At 42.1% G+C, this 15,881-nt stretch overlaps 1 protein-coding gene across 1 annotated transcript in view; it reads right to left on the bottom strand.

Moving 5' to 3' along the window:
* Window positions 1-2,327: 2,327 nt before the first annotated feature.
* RASGEF1B (RasGEF domain family member 1B) overlaps window positions 2,328-15,881 on the bottom strand; it is a 621,423-nt gene continuing 607,869 nt past the window's right edge. Inside the window, 7 exon segments of the mRNA XM_070458246.1 lie at window positions 2,328-3,733; window positions 6,368-6,440; window positions 8,230-8,353; window positions 8,722-8,793; window positions 8,795-8,818; window positions 15,268-15,363; window positions 15,511-15,590. Of these exon segments, the coding sequence (XP_070314347.1) occupies window positions 3,709-3,733; window positions 6,368-6,440; window positions 8,230-8,353; window positions 8,722-8,793; window positions 8,795-8,818; window positions 15,268-15,363; window positions 15,511-15,590 (494 nt within the window). The 3' untranslated portion in view covers window positions 2,328-3,708.

Genomic DNA, 15,881 nt, shown 5'->3' with positions numbered 1-15,881 from the left:
TCCACCACTACCCCCCGCAAAAATCAGCTTTTCTAGCCCACGTTTCTATCCCCAGTGGTCCACTCTCCATCAGAATAGCAAGACATGTCTGGAATAGAGGCAGAGGCTTTTGTTGAGACAGGCCACAGGGTAAACAGAATGCACCCAAGTGGAAGGCAGAGAACCTCTATCGTTTGTAGCTGAACATTCCTTCCAAGGCTGGGCCATGCTTTCCCGGGATTCTATGTGCAGGAGGCTAACAGGCAGCAGAACAGAAAGAAGCACAAGTGTGCTGAAGGTGCAAGAGCTACGAGAGGAAACAGCAGGGGTGTCAGAGCTGGGGCCAGCGGAGAGGGAAGGCTGAAAACCTTCAAAGACAGACGCGAGGCAACCCTTTTCCAATGATGTTCTTTGTTAGATGTAAGGCGGGCTACCGCTGGGGAACCTGGGTCTGTGTCCTCAAACACAGGGGGTTTGTCCTCAAACACAAGGGACACTTCAAATCCTGAAAGGGGGCTGTCTTCCTTCCCCACCCAACTCAGATTGATGTGAGGCCTCAGCTCAGAGCCTGCAGCCCAGGAATGCAGGGCGTGCCTGAACAGAACACATCGGAATCCACACCTACGGGGTGCCGTTCACACTTGTGTTTACCCAGACTTCCATCCAGCCGCAGCCATGATCCAGGCACCTAGACCCAAACCCGAGGGCGGCACCCGGAGGAGGATGGTGAATGACTGCCACGGCTCAGTTTAAACTGCTGGCTTATCTGGGCATGAAAACAAAAGACACACATGAGAATGGTAACTCTTTCCGTGAAGAGTTTTTGTTTAAACAGCCTTATAATCTCTAAAAATCCCTAATTTGTTAAGCCTCTTATCACTTTAGGAAAAAAAAATGTTCACTAGCCCCATTTATGTATCTAATGCCACTCATTAGAGCTGACTCATTGGAAAAGACCGTAATGCTGGGAAAGATTGAGGGCAGGAGAAGGGGGTGACGACAGAGGAGGATGGGATGGTTGAACGGCATCATTGACTCAGGGGACATGAGTTTGAGCAAACTCTGGGAGATGGTGAAGGACGGGGAAGCCTGGTGTACTGTCATCTGTCGGGTCGCAGAGTCAGATACAGCTTAGCAACTGAACAACAACAACAATGCCTTAAATAGAAAATCTTAGAGCATATTTGCAAACTCACTGTAATACTCGGAACAACCAGTTAAGAGAGTCGAGGTCAGCAGCAAACTTTCTTTCTGTAAAGGGCAGGGAGTAAATATCTGAGGCTTTGTGGGCCATTCTGTCTCTGTTGAACTATAAGACCCTGGTTGGTAGCCAAAAGCAGCCGCGAGGAAGTGTGTAAGCAAGTGAGTGTGTCTGTATCCCAAAGACTTCATTTATGGATGTGGAAACTTGCATTTCATATCATTTTCATGTATCGTGAAACACTTTTTTCTCAATTTTTTCCAACAATTGTCACCTTGTGGCTCAAATAAAAGGAGATTTGGCCAGCAGCCCATCATTTGCAGACCACCCCCCCCAATGTAAGTGGTTGAAAGATGGCCATTGCTGGTGTCATGGCAACACCTGCAGGATGCAGTGCTCACGGAAAGGCAGTGAAGGGACTGGGAGGCAGAGCGGTAGGGCACCCTGCTGCTCTTCGGATTCTAGGGCCAGCAACATCAGCATTCCCAGCACCCCACCCCAGACCTACAAAATCCACACCTGCAAGTCAACAAGACCCCTGTGAAAGCTTGAAGGTGATACTGAAGTCTGAGAAGGCTGGAGAGTGTGATTTAAAGCCTGGGCTCTGAAATTAGAAGGTTTAAGTCAAGTCTTTGCGTTTCTTATTAGCTACATGGCCTTGAACAAATCATCATCATTATTGAGGCACCTGTTTCCACACCTAAAAGCATGAGGATGATGATCCATGCCAAACATTCAGAAGTGTCTAGCAAGTGATGCTTATTAAATGATGGCTCAGTGCTAAAGAATCTGCCTGTAGTGCAAGAGACCCGGGTTCGATCCTGGGTTGGGAAGATCCCCTGGAGAAGGGAATGGCCACCTACTCCAGTATTCCTGCCTGGAGAATCCCACTGACAGAGGAGCCTGGTGGGCTACAGTCCATGGGTTCGTAAAAAGTGGGACACAACTGAGCAACTACCACTTTCCTGTTTTCGAGAATGGGTTCAAGAAAGTCAGGATCCACACACATACTTCTAAAGGCCACTTCCCCAAGGACAAGACACATTTCCAGCCAGTCACTTGAGTCGAATGACTGAGACTCCAGTCCCCCACCGCCCCTACCTCCCCCATCAATTCCATCCATTAAAGAAAAGAAAGGCATCACAACTCCAGGCCGCAGAGTGTCAAATATATTGATGGTTGTAAAAGGACAGCTTAGAGACATTTTCGGTCTGCTGAGATGGCGTGCAGTATACAGACATGCTCTGTTTTTTGAAACCATGTCATTAAGTTTTCAAATACATCTCTGTTTTGAACATGATGTCTTGTTTTTTTTTTTCATTAGCACAGTTTACTACTCTACAGATTCTCCTAGAGTAAATAAATATAATGGCTGTTTGCAGAGCAACTACAGATTTGTTTAGATGTTTAACACGGTGAACTATTTCACAATTAGATCGACCTCTTGAGTTAACAGCAAGATGTTTTTCATTTGTTTTGTTCACTGCTCTAGTGGGTAGGGGGCGGGGGGTAACTTTTCCAATTTGTTTTCTGTTCACATGTTCAGTTGCCAACAGATTCCAAAAGGTAATGAAAAATAACAAACTGTTAAAAAATTAAATTGTAATTAGACCATGGGGTTTTTTTCTCCCAAGACCCTTACAGTCAGATAATTTAAAATTTACAAGAGGAAAAAATAATACACATCATGGAAAACTAAGTAACAAAAAAACTACAAAAAAAATACATCCGTAGAACACAGTGGTCAGTTGTAAACAGCTCAGAAGGGCAAAGAAAACAGACAGTTGTTCTAGAACGTTACGCAGTCCAATGACAAACTCTGCCTTTTTTTTCCTAGTGGCTATTTTCCTACCACAGTGTTGAGCTTCATTATTATATTAAATAACTTATATGGGTAAAAAGGAGTTTGCTAACCAGCAGCCAACTCAAAACCTCGTAGGAAGAGGGAAGAGGGGAATTCACAACACGGCCAGAGCTCAGGGAAACTAAGTCCGAGGTTGGCTTCCAGCCAGCCTGATCCCTCCGGGGCAATGCCACTGAGCTGCAGTTTGGGATCTAAAAGGAAGGCTTGCTTCCCCTCCCTTCTCTCCCTTTTTCTTTTAAGTTAACAAAGAAACATGGGCTTCCTAAGAGCCAGCCCTCAGCGGGGCAAGTCCCATTAGCAGCAAATGTTGAACCAAATTAAAAAAAAAAACAAAAACAAACACACACACACACACACACACAAAGAAAGCTCCATCCAGGTGCAGAGCTGTGATTCACATGGAAATTCCAGGAGATGAATCATCGCAGAGCTGGGACCCTTAGAGGATTCTCTCTCAAGTGTCCTCGGCGAACATTTCAGTCTCACAGAATCTGAGTCAATGGTCAGCTGCGGGGAGCAAGGTCCCCATCTGCTCGAGGGAGCGTGCTTGCAGGGACTTCATGGGTTTTTTTTTTTGTAGCACAAGAGGCCTGAACACAAAGGCCAGCCCCTCGATGATCTATGTGATGCAGCGGCGGCGGCAGCAGAAACAGCAGCCCGTGTGTTAAACTCTGCCCAGGAGGCTGGATCTGAGGAAGGAAGAAGACACGATCAGAAGGAGGGCAGCAGATGATCTGAAGGAGGATGAAAATCCTCACCTAGCACTAGTTTTGTCTGTCCCGTGTTTGAAGCTCGATTTTTAAACAGTTTACAGTAAGTCAGACAAATATCATGTGATATTACGCGCATGAGGAATCTAAAAAAATGACGCAAACGAACTGATGGACAAAACAGAAAAGGACTCACAGACATAGAAAACAAAGCAGGATTGCCAAAGGGGGAAGTGGGGGAGGGATAAATTAGGACTTTTAGAGTAACATACACACACTGTCCATGCATGCTAAGTCACTAATCCACTGGGATTTGCTATACTCAAGTTTGGGAATTTCTCCACACCTCTAAAGTAATAAAAGTATATTGGGTCGCTAAGTCACCTCAGTCATGTCTGACTCTGTGACCCTCTGGACTGTAGCCCACCAGGCTCCTCTGTCCATGGGATTCTCCAGGCAAGAATACTGGAGTGGGTTGCCATTTCCTTCTCCAGGGGATCTTCCTGACCCAGGGATCAAACTCACATGTCCTGCATTGCAGGCAGATTCTTTACCTCTGAGTCACGGGGGAAGCCAACATATACACACTACTGTATATAAAATAAACAACAAAGACCTATACTCAGTATTTTGTAATAACCTATTAAAAATCTGAAAAAGGATATATATATATATATATACACACATATGTATGTGTGTGTACACATATATAAAATCGAACTGCTTTGCCAGAAACTAACACAATATTGTAAATGAACTATAATAAAAAATAATTTAAAAATAAATTTTAAAAAAGGACAGAAAAATATTAAGCACTGAAGTCTTTCATATTATCTGGGAGAACTGCTAGTTCTGGCAGGTACATCATTTGAGAATTTGTTGTTGTTGTTCAGTTGCTAAGCAGTGTCCAACATTTTAAGACCCCATGGACTGCAGTGTGTTAGGCTCCCCTATCCTTCACTATCTCCTGGAGTTTGCTCAAACTCATGTCTATTGAGTGATGCTCTCCAACCATCTCATTCTCTTTCATCCCCTTCTCCTCGTGCCCTCAATCTTTCCCAGAATCAGGGTCTTTTCCAATGAGTCAGCTCTTCGCATCAGGTGGACAAAGTGCTGGTGCTTCAGTTTCAGCATCAGTCCTTCCAACGAGTATTCAGGACTGGTTTCCATTATGATTGACTGGTTTGATCTCCTTGCAGTCCAAGGGACTCTCAAGAGTCTTCTTCCAGCACCACAATTCGAAAGCATCAGTTCTTCAGCGCTCAGCCTTCTTTATGGCCCAGCTGTCACAGCCATACATGACTGCTGGAAAAACCAGAGCTTTGACTAGACGGACCTTTGTTGGCAAAGTGATGTCTCTGTTTTTAATGAGCATTAGTATCCACTTGGCATGTGTGGTTTTGCAAAGAGCCATCGCATACTCCTTTTTTTATCCTCCGTGGGGGTGCTCTGCCTTGCCCAACACCTGCAATACCCTCAATGTCATTGCTCAGCAGCACAAGAGCACGCCCAGAGCTGCGGCAGACACGAGGGAGGGGCTGGTGCTCAGCGTAAGGGCTCACACAGCAGAAGGGCGGAGAAGAAACCGCCCCAATCCTTTGCCTGTTACCACGATTTGTTCTAACGATAATAATTCCAATGCCTATTCCAATACCTTATCTCTCCTCTACAAGAGGTTCAAAGAAGGCCTACATTTTCCTTTGAAACAAAGTCACACAAAAGCAAATATATCTTAGATACCCTGGTTCATAAAACCTAGCCCTGATCAAGTTTAACGAAGGCTCCCAACTCTGGAAAGAAGAGAAAATGGGCCTGGTACCAAAAGGCACACGCTCCCAGAGTCTCTCAGTAAAAATACACAAACAGCAATTTTGGTCATAGTAATTCCATATCCTGGGCTACTTTCGCCCATTAAAGCATCTCAAATGATTAAAACACAAACTTCTCTATCCTAGTTTTGTTCAAAAATACTAACAGAATAAAAAAATGTTTAAATTTGACAAACAGCAATTTTGGTTATAGTAATTCTATATCCTGGGCTACTTTCACCCACTAAAGCATCTCAAGTGGTTAAAAGACAAACTTATCTATCCTAGTTTTGTTCAAAAACACTAATAGAATAAAAAAATGTTTAAAATTTGAAACGACTGTGGATTACGTTTCAAGTCCTAACTCTCTCTCAAACCAAAGAGGGGACCAAGATCTAGGCAATAAGTGACACTCTCAGATTTACTGAACCAACTGGTCTTTTTTTATCTCAGGTCAAATAAAATTTTAGTGTTAGAACAATTCTTATCTTTTAGATGAAGAAAATGTGTCAGAGGCCTTTTTAACACACCATGGGGCAATTTCAGTTCCTCATCCCATAAAATACTGGGAGAGAAAAAGAAGCACAGAGTCACTGTATATCCGTCAGTATTTCAAAAAAAAAGAGCAATAAAACTGAAGGATGGCAATGAAGATTTCGAGCCACAAAGATTCAGTAAACAAGAGATAAGCTACAGAGAGGGCTTCCAACACGCAGGCAGGGACTTCCTACAGCAAGCACATGGCCTTTTTCACTTAGGCCAACATGTTTAGATTTGCACAGCAATGAAAAGCCATGAGACTCACCTTAAAGACTTCCATCTGTCTTTCTCTATATGATTTTCAGGCCCTTCACTTTCATAGGAAGCCAAGTAGAGAGCTACAATCAACCAAAAGGAAGAATGCATGAATGCTGAAGCCTTCTTCCGATACATTACCCACCTCCACTCATCCCCCACTCAACCTCAGCGAAATCCTACAGCAAAGCACACTCTTTGAAACATCAAATTACCATTGGGAAGCTTTAGAAACACAGAACACCACTTTGCCCCTGCTGGACCCTCTCAACAAAACGCCAGGGGCCTCTAGACCAAACAAGTACTTGGTTAACTAAGACAATTTATTATTATTTTTTAAAGGGATACTTGTGAAAGACATGCAAAGTCTGACATGACCATAGCATTTCTCCAAGGTTCTATTTTGTTAAAGCTTATTTATATGTATATATTTACATTTATTTATTTTTGGCTGGCCTGGGTGGGCTTTTTCTCTAGCTGCAGCAACTGGGGGCAACTCTCTGTTGCAGTGAGAGGGCTTCTCACTGTGCTGGCTTCTCTTGTTGCAGAGCATGGGCTCTAGGGTGTTCAGGCTTCAGCAGTTGCAGCATGTGGGCTCTAGTTGCGGTTCCCAGGCTCTAGAGCACAGGCTCAATAGCTGTGGAGCACGGGCTTAGTTGCTCCACAGCACGTGGGATCTTCCCGGATCAGGGATTGGACTCCATCTCCTGCATTGGCAGGCAGATTCTTTACCACTGAGCCGCCAGGGAGGCCCGTAACTCAGACAATTTTTGAGGCAAAAAAAAGCTTATAAAGGCAAGTCACAGGACTGGAATATACACTCACATTTATACTCTTTACAAAAAGGGGGAATGGGATGGGGAGCCTTTTCTGCTGGATTTATTTATCTATTTGGCTGTGCCGTGTCTGAGCTGTGCCACATGGGATCTTCAGTCTTCACTGCGGCACATGAGATCCAGTTCCCTGACCAGGGATCGCAGCCAGGCCCTCTGTACTGGGAGTACAGAGTCTTAGCCACTGGACCACCAGAGCTTTTAAAAAGACTCCTGGACCCCATTAGCTTTTTAAAAGAGCTTTTAGCAGGTAAAAAGTTAGGGTTTTTAGGTCAATTTTTCACTTTTCTAATGTTTTTCATTTTAATTTTAAGTCAAAAAGATTTTCAAAGCTCTAAAAGCTTGGTATTAATCCTGTCTTCAGAGGTTAATAACAATCAAGCCCCCTGGAATAGATCTTATTAATTCAAAATGTTCTTTAGTCATTATCATAAACACTATCAATCTACCATGAGAAACAGTTAATAGTGCAATTGATTTGTATAATATTAGGCTATAATAGAGTAATATAATCAATTCCCAAGTCTTTTACGAACTTTAAATATCTTGTCAGTTTTTTTGGTACACAATCACTGTTTCTGCCTCAAAGTCCCTAATGTTTTAACAGGTTAAGACTTTCCATGGTTTATGTTTTACAAATAGCGGCGGGTAGCAACTGCTTTGTTTTTCAAGTTTGTCTTGAATATCAACATGTCATGAAACACCTTTTTTCTCCATTAAAGCAAGCCTGCACAAGGGGAAAAAAATCCCTCAGTAACTTTCCATTTGTGCCCCAAAGCTCTGCAGATCTAACATTATAAAAGTTTGTTTAAACCAGAAATGTACTATTTGTGGGTGAAGAGTGAGTGAGCGCCTGACTCAAATATTTTAGGGATAAATCACACAGTTTTTTGTGCAACAGAAAACTCAAGATGGAACAGGTCAGAAGACAGGCTTCATACTACATAAGGAACCAGACACCAAGCACTTAATACATTGATTTCCTGATCATAGGATCTACAGATCCTGGTAGGGGGTCACGGCTTAACAGGCTACCCACCGTCTTCACTGAAGACTGGTACTGTGAGCAGATACTGTAAGATCTTCCGGTCCCTCTCAAATGGACACTCCACTTGTTTCCACGTCATGAATTCACTCACTTGTTTGGCCAGTTCCCAAAATTTCTACGAAAGAATCAAATGAAAGTTGAATTGAAAGGCAGTTGTCAAAAATCATGAGCTTGGATGAAACCACTCCATTTAATGTTCTCTTCTGGCTTCTAATCTTCTGCACTACACCATTTTCTTAATTTAAGAAAAATCAGCTATTGATATTTTTAGGTAGTGGTGAAAAGTTACTCAAATATCTCTGGATAAGAATAATAATGGTGTAGCTAATTTATTCTGCTCAGCACTGTTATCTTCTCACAGATTAGCAAGGAAAGAGAAAACTTGGTTTGAGAACTTCAGAATCAAGGTCAGATGGCCTGGCCTCTCTGCTCTTGGTGGAGAGGCTCGTTCTCTGCGCTCAGATTTTTGCAGCCTACCCTTACCTCAAAGTTGACATGGCCGTTGGGAAGGCGGTTGGCACAGCCCTCATTGAGGAAATAAATATCTTTGATTATACAGACTGAAGAATGGTATCACAATCTAGAGAAAACAAAAAGATTCTGGTTTGTTTTGGGCAAATAAACATTTAGTCTCTCATCAAACAATACCAGATGTTAATGAAGGGATTACATCGTTGCTATTCAGTCGCTCAGTCATGTCCAACTCTTTGCGACCCCATGGACTGAAGCACGCCAGGCCTCCCCGTCCCTCCCCATCTCCCATAGTAGGCTACCATTGATTAGGATGGGTGCAGTGTTTTGTTGACTTCCCATGACAGCCATTTCCTTCCTTACATAATTTTTCTGAACACGCAAATGCTGTTAATAACCAAAACGAAGCAAAGATGAGTGGCACTGGGAGGTGGATGGCTTCAGGTTGTTTTCCTTATTTTTCTCAACATAATAGAATATAGTAAAATCTGAGCGTTATAGTTACAACCAAAGGGACAAGATCTAAAGGACTCTTACTTTTCATTCAGTTAGAACCAAATATTAATAGAATACCTGCTGCTGCAGGTACAAAGATTTTTTTTTTTTTTTTTTAAATGTTTATTTGGCTGTGCTGGGTCTTAGATGCAGCACTCAGAATCTTTTAGTTGCAGTCTATGGGATCTAGTTCCCTGGCCAGGGCTTGAACCTGGGCCCCTTGCATTGGAAGCGTAGAGAGTCACCCACCAGACCACCAGCAAAGTCCCACAGGTACTGATTTTAAAATATGTGACCCATCTGTCTGTGAGGATCTATACTTTTTCTATCATTTACATCTATCATTTACATCACATCTACATTTCAGATGATTTTTCTTTTTAGAGGAACATTTTCTTTTCCATTGAAGAACTGAATATATGCTCAGTCGTTCAGTCGTGTCCGACTCTTTGTGACCCCATGGATTGTAGCCCACCAGGCTCCTCTGTCCATGGAATTTTCCAGGCAAGAATACTGGAGTGGGTTGCCATTTCCTCCTTCAGGGGATCTTCCCAAAACAGGGATGGAACCTGCGTCTCCTGACTCACCTGCATTGACAGGTGATTCTTTAACACTGGGCCACCTGGGAAGCCCCTTCTCTTGAAGACACAGCTCAAGATAACATGAGAACTGGGAGTTTTGAGTAATAGTTGCTACAAACTTCCTATTAAGCAAATCTGGCCTTGTATGTCAGAACAAGTAAACACCTGCTCTCTTGGGAAAGCACCAAAGTAGTATAATACGTTGCACAATGTTGTGAGGGAGGCCCAGGTGAGGGGGGAATATGAATGTGCAAATTAAGAGTTGTTTTAAACAATGAGCCTTCTTTAGTAAGCCTTTCCTGCCTTACATCTTTCGTTTGAAAGAGTGGTATTTAACGAATTAACCTAAAATTATAATCTCTGAGACAGTATCCTAATTCCTGCTAAATCCAGAAGGAACAAAGAATAAGACTCTCTGTTCTTCTCCTTTGTAACTTCTCCTTTCTCTCACATGCTAACATGCTTTTGAAGATTCTAAGTTTGCGACAGCGCAAAGAATGCCGCAAACACCCGTGGGTGGGCCTATGCTGTTTACCCAAGAGCAGGTTTTTGAAGTTTCCCTAAGCTTAGGACTCACGTGGTACATCTATACTAGATGAAGGGGAGGTCTGGAAAACATATGTTTTGGCTCATACACAAAAATATTCGCAGACATTTTCAGTTCTAGAAAGAAATTCAGATTTTCCCCTAAAGTCATTTTAAAAAGATAGGCTTTGATTATTTTTTTTTGTTTTGCTGATTTCTTGATAGCACTTTTGAATGTACTTTAAAAAAAAATTTACTTCCTTATTTACTTTATTCTTTTGGCTGCACTCGGTCTTTGTGGCTGCACGGGCTTTCTCTAGTAGCAGTGAGTAGGGGCTGCTCTCGAGTTGTGGTGTGTGGCCTCTCTCGTTGTGGATCAGAGACTCTAGGCAAGCAGGCTTCAGTAGTTGTGGCTCACGGGCTCAGCTGAACCTGAGGCAGTGGGATCTTTCTGGGCCAGAGATCAAGCCTGCGTCCTTCGCACTGCAAGGCGTATTCTTAACCACTGGACCAGCAGGGAAGCCCTGAATTATCTGCTACTGTCTGGGTCTCTAAACTGAATTCGTAAAGGTCGCTTCATAACGTTCTCCTGATACTACTGGCTATTTTTTCTATGGTTTTAGGACTAAACAGCCATCACAACAAGGACAAAAGGACTCCTGCACCTCACTTCCTTGCAAGACCACCTGTGCCTGCAAGGGGTTGGGCTTTGCCTCTGCCAGGACGCAGTTCCAAATCTGGCTCCACACCTGACTGGCCATATAAGCCAGGAGTCTGCCAACTGCGGCCCACAAGCCAGCCCATCTCACCACCTGTTTTGGAATGGCCTAGAGGTTATGCATTTTATATTTTTAAATGGCTGGGGAAATAGCAAAAGAATGGTATTTCATGAGCATGAAGTCAAAGAATGGTATTTCATGAGCATGAAGTTAAAATTCCAGTGTCCAGACAGCTTTAGTGGGAAACAGTCACGTTCGTCCACTCACCTGCACATCAGCTATGTCTGCTTTCGTGCCACTGTGTCTGAGTTCAGCAGTTACAATAGAAACTGTGCAATTTACAAAGCCTAAAATATTTATGATCTGGTCCCTAAGAGAAAAAGTTTGCCAACCCCGGGTATAAGGCTAACATACAAAGAAAGCCTAGTTTCTTCACTTTAAAATGGAAACAGTGCCTCATCGAGTTGTGGCAAGGATTAAATTAAATAATACAAAGCTTGATCTCAATTAAGCATCCCTCTCAAACCCATGGGCCCCATACAAGGGGACAAATACTGCTGATGGATCATCATCAGGAAAATGAGGACTGAATTATAATTAAGGTGGACCTACATATGGTACTGATCACTCACTGTCTTACAAGGATATATATATATATATATATTTTTTTTTTTGTCTTACAAGGATATTTAAACTCTTCAGAAGTTCTTGTCACGTGCCTCTAGCTAGGTGGCAGAGGCTATAACATATGTGAGTTTTGCATTCATGGTGTGTGCCATACAATCCAGTCTTTTTTTAAAAATAAAATTTACTTAAACCAGAAAAATACAAAGAACAATTCACCTATTTTCCCCATCCCCTACCTCATGTCTCTGGCAACCATCAATCTGTTCTCTGTATCTTTAAGCTTGTCTTAAAATAAAAAAAAAAAAATATATATATATATATATACACATATGTACGTATACATATACACATATAGATCTCACATATAAGAGAGATCACATAGTACTTGTCTTTCTCAATCTGATTTATTTCACTTAATGTCTTCCAGTTTTACCCATGTTACCACAAATGGCAAGACCTCATTCATTTTAATAGCTGAATAATATTCTATTACATATACAATGAATAAATTGCAATGTGTACATATTTGTATGTATATATTTTATATATATGTATGTGTGTATGTATATATTATACATAAATTACAATTTCTTCATCCATCAGTGGACAAGATTGTTTTCATATCTTGGCTTTGTAAATAATGCTGCAATGAACACGGGGTACATATATCTTTCTGAATTATATAGTGTTTTTTATATACTTGGATAAGTACCCAAAAGTGGAATTGCTGGACTGATCCACTATTGATTGTCAGAACTACGTTTCCAAGATGCAGCAACAGAAATAATGGCCCTCATTATTCCTGCTCTGTTCCTGACGCCCATATGCTAGACAGAGCAGTCTCACAATCTCCTTCACCTTCTCATTTCCTCATGAATGGTTCCCTTCAGATCGGCAGCCCCTATGCAAATCCACCACAGTAAAAATCAGACTACAAGGACTCTGGATTTCCAGAGCTAAGGTAGACATACAGGCTACTAACAGGAACAAAAGTTTGGTTTCTGAGAAGTCTTTCAATGAAGGCTTTAGTGGGAAAACCTCTCAAGTAGTAATGCTTCCTAATTCCCCTTCACAATATTCTAAATTGAGAAACTTGGCAGCTACACCTTAAAGGAGTTATCAGTTCCACACCTAGAAATGAATGGTGATGAGGAGGAGTAAGTTCCCACGATCAGAAATGGGATGGTGACAGTATTTAAAACCATACACTCGCATGAGTGGTTAAAAACCAGGAGACACAAGGACTCATAGGAAAAACAGCTACTTAAGGATCATTTAACGGCCCCTATGTGACAGATAGATTTAATCTGTTCTAATGTGGTTCCTACAGAGAAACCACATTGGCCACATAAACACAATTCAAAGAATTATCAAAGATTGCATTACTCTAGCCGTGTTGCCAGGAAGACTTTAAAACAGGCAATAACTCAGAGTTTACCCTCACTTCAAAAAAAGAAAAAAAGGATCCCAATTCTCTTGAATCAAAGATGGCTCTTGTCCCCCAAATGCTTTCATTCACAGACTTGGAGGGCAACTGTGAACGAGAAATGTCATATTTAAAAAAAAATTGGTGGTGATACCATTTGTTTTATGAACTGGAGAATACAATCCATATGCTCAGACAGAACTGGTTTAAGAAAACAATGAAATTAAAGTCAACAGAATTTATTCAATGACAGAAAGGGTAAATACTGTTTTTCTGGAAAAAGCTATCAGAGTCCCACAGGTATAACATTCACTGAGATCTTAGCTGGGGGGCTGGCCAGTGCTGCAGCTCCAGGCTAGGGGCTTCCCAGGTGGTTTAGTGGTAAAGAACCTGCCCTCCAACGCAGGAGACACAGGAGACTCGGGTTCGATCCCTGGGTTGGGAAGAACCCCTGGAGGAGGAACTAACAGCCCACTCCAGTATTCTTGCCTGGAAAATCCCATGGACAGCGGAGCCTGGTGGGCTACAGTCCATGGGGTCACAGTGAGTCGGACACGCCCGAGCAACTGACTGGACCTGTACAAATGCAGCCAGCTCCCGACGAAGAGAGATGATTCTACAGTCGCTTCCTCCCTAGGACAGAGACCCCTCTAACTCACAGACGTCCTGCAGAGAAAGCCTTGCACCTTCAGGGCACTGGTATCCTCCCACAAGTGTGCTCATTTTCTGAAGCTTAAAAAAGCTTCTGATTAGATTTTTCTCAATCTCGTCATGGAGTACTGAGGTGTGGAAAAGCAGTACTTAAAAGCTCATACAGGGACTTCTCTGGTGGTCCCCTGGTTGAGACACCACCCTCCCAATACAGGGGACCTGGGTTTGATCCCTGGTCAGGGAAGTAGATACCACATGCCACAACTAAGACCTGGAGCAGCCAAATAAATAAACATTAAAAGAAAATGATAATAAAAGCTCATATACTCCTTTGGGCTACATTGAGATAGTTTTCTCTGCCTCATCCCTACTGTGACCTTGCTGCTTTATATAAAAAGTTAATGTATTTATAATAGCTCTCAAACATGATCAGAACCAATATTTTAGATTTTGGTGAGAAGCAATTTAGTGTGCTTAAAAGGTGGGGTTTCTTTTTGCATTTGTTTTCATTTTAGATCATGGAGGCTGAAGCTTTTGAGGGTAAGTGACTAAGAAGGCCTAAAATTTTGTATCCTCATTTTCTTTAATTTGTTGGAGCATACAGTTCAAGTTAAAAGATGGGTAGAACCTAAGCAGAAAATAGTTTTCACCAAGCAACCTTAATTAGCCCATTTACTGTATTTACTTCTCAAATAACATGATCTCCTGCTTCCCATGTATGAAATGTGGGTAAAGGCCCTTCCAAGTCAGGAGCAAGGCTGATCCAGGACAGTGTGAAACTATTTAAGGGCAGGGCAGGTAGAGTGAAGACCATTCATTTCTCAGACATCATCCTGGCACTTTCTCTGCCACCCACATACCCAATTAGTAACAGCAGGCCTAATGCTACAGCAACTAACCTACTTTCTGAAAATAAATGACTTAACCATGGGAGGTAAGCTAATTCTTTAAAAGATTACATTAAGTCAGCTACCTTGTGCTGAGCTTAAATGTCTGTATTCCATTAAATCAAATTACTCTCTAATGCCATTAGTCATCTTAACGTAGGACTTAATTTATTGCTTGAAACACAACTATGACACATTACAAAATAATCATTTAAATAACATAATAATAACATTTGCAAAGCTCTCTACCAAGTTACCTTCCCCTTTCCTCCTTCTTTAGCATCCCCCCTCCCTATGTGGCAAGTGACAAACATGTCTACAGCATATGAACTTTCTTTCTTAGATCTAAACAGGTAAAAGCTGAGTACAGAGCATTTCAGGGCTTCTCCGGAGGCTCAGTGGTAAAGAGTCTGCCTGTAAGGCAGGAGCTGCAGGAGACATGGGTTCAGTCTCTGGGTGGAAAAGATCCCTTAGAAGAGGGGATGGCAAGCCACTCCAATATTCTTGCCTGGAGAATCCCCATGGACAGAGGAGTGTTCGCAAAGAGTCAGACACAACTGAAACGACTTAGCACGCATGCACACACAGTGCATTTCAGTGCAACACGTTGCAACTATGCCATAAATAAAACTTGTTTAAACACATACCTTCTCTCTGCTGCTATGAGCAGTTAAAGACCTTTGCGCTGCCCCACGAAGAGCTGTTCGATAATTATAGAAATTGCTCGAAGGGTCCATTTGATGCTGTAGACAAAAGAGAGGAGAATATTAACTACACACTTCTCACCTGCAGAAAGTTTATGAGATCATACTTTAAATGCTGGATTCAAGAAGTCCAAATAATTCCGGGGGCAAAATGTTACTTAACAGCAAGAGATCCGCTTCACATACCTCAAGAACATCGAACTTGGCAGTCTTCACTTTGGCCCAAGTTTTTTTCAGTCGAGAGACCGGGCTCATGTTCATGCCAGCTTCCGATTACAATGGGAGGCGAGAAAAAGAAAGTGGAAACAGAGAAATCAGAGAAGTCATTCTAAGGTACATTCTGAAAAAGTGTTCATTACTAAGTGAAAGGAAGTTAGCTTTATTTTAAAAAAACAAAAACAAAAAACTTGCCAAACGATTTTCCAAAGTAGTGGGCCCATTTCACAACCCCACCCAGGTCTGAGAATTCTACTTGGTCCATAATCCTCACAATATTTGGTTCAACCAGTCTTCTTAATTTCAGTCACTCCAGTGTGTGAAATGTATTTCACTGTGAT

Source organism: Odocoileus virginianus, chromosome 29 (assembly GCF_023699985.2).
Source record: "Odocoileus virginianus isolate 20LAN1187 ecotype Illinois chromosome 29, Ovbor_1.2, whole genome shotgun sequence".
NCBI lineage: Eukaryota > Metazoa > Chordata > Mammalia > Artiodactyla > Cervidae > Odocoileus > Odocoileus virginianus.
Note: the sequence above shows the minus strand (reverse complement) of the source record. Positions and strands in the feature narration are given on the sequence as shown.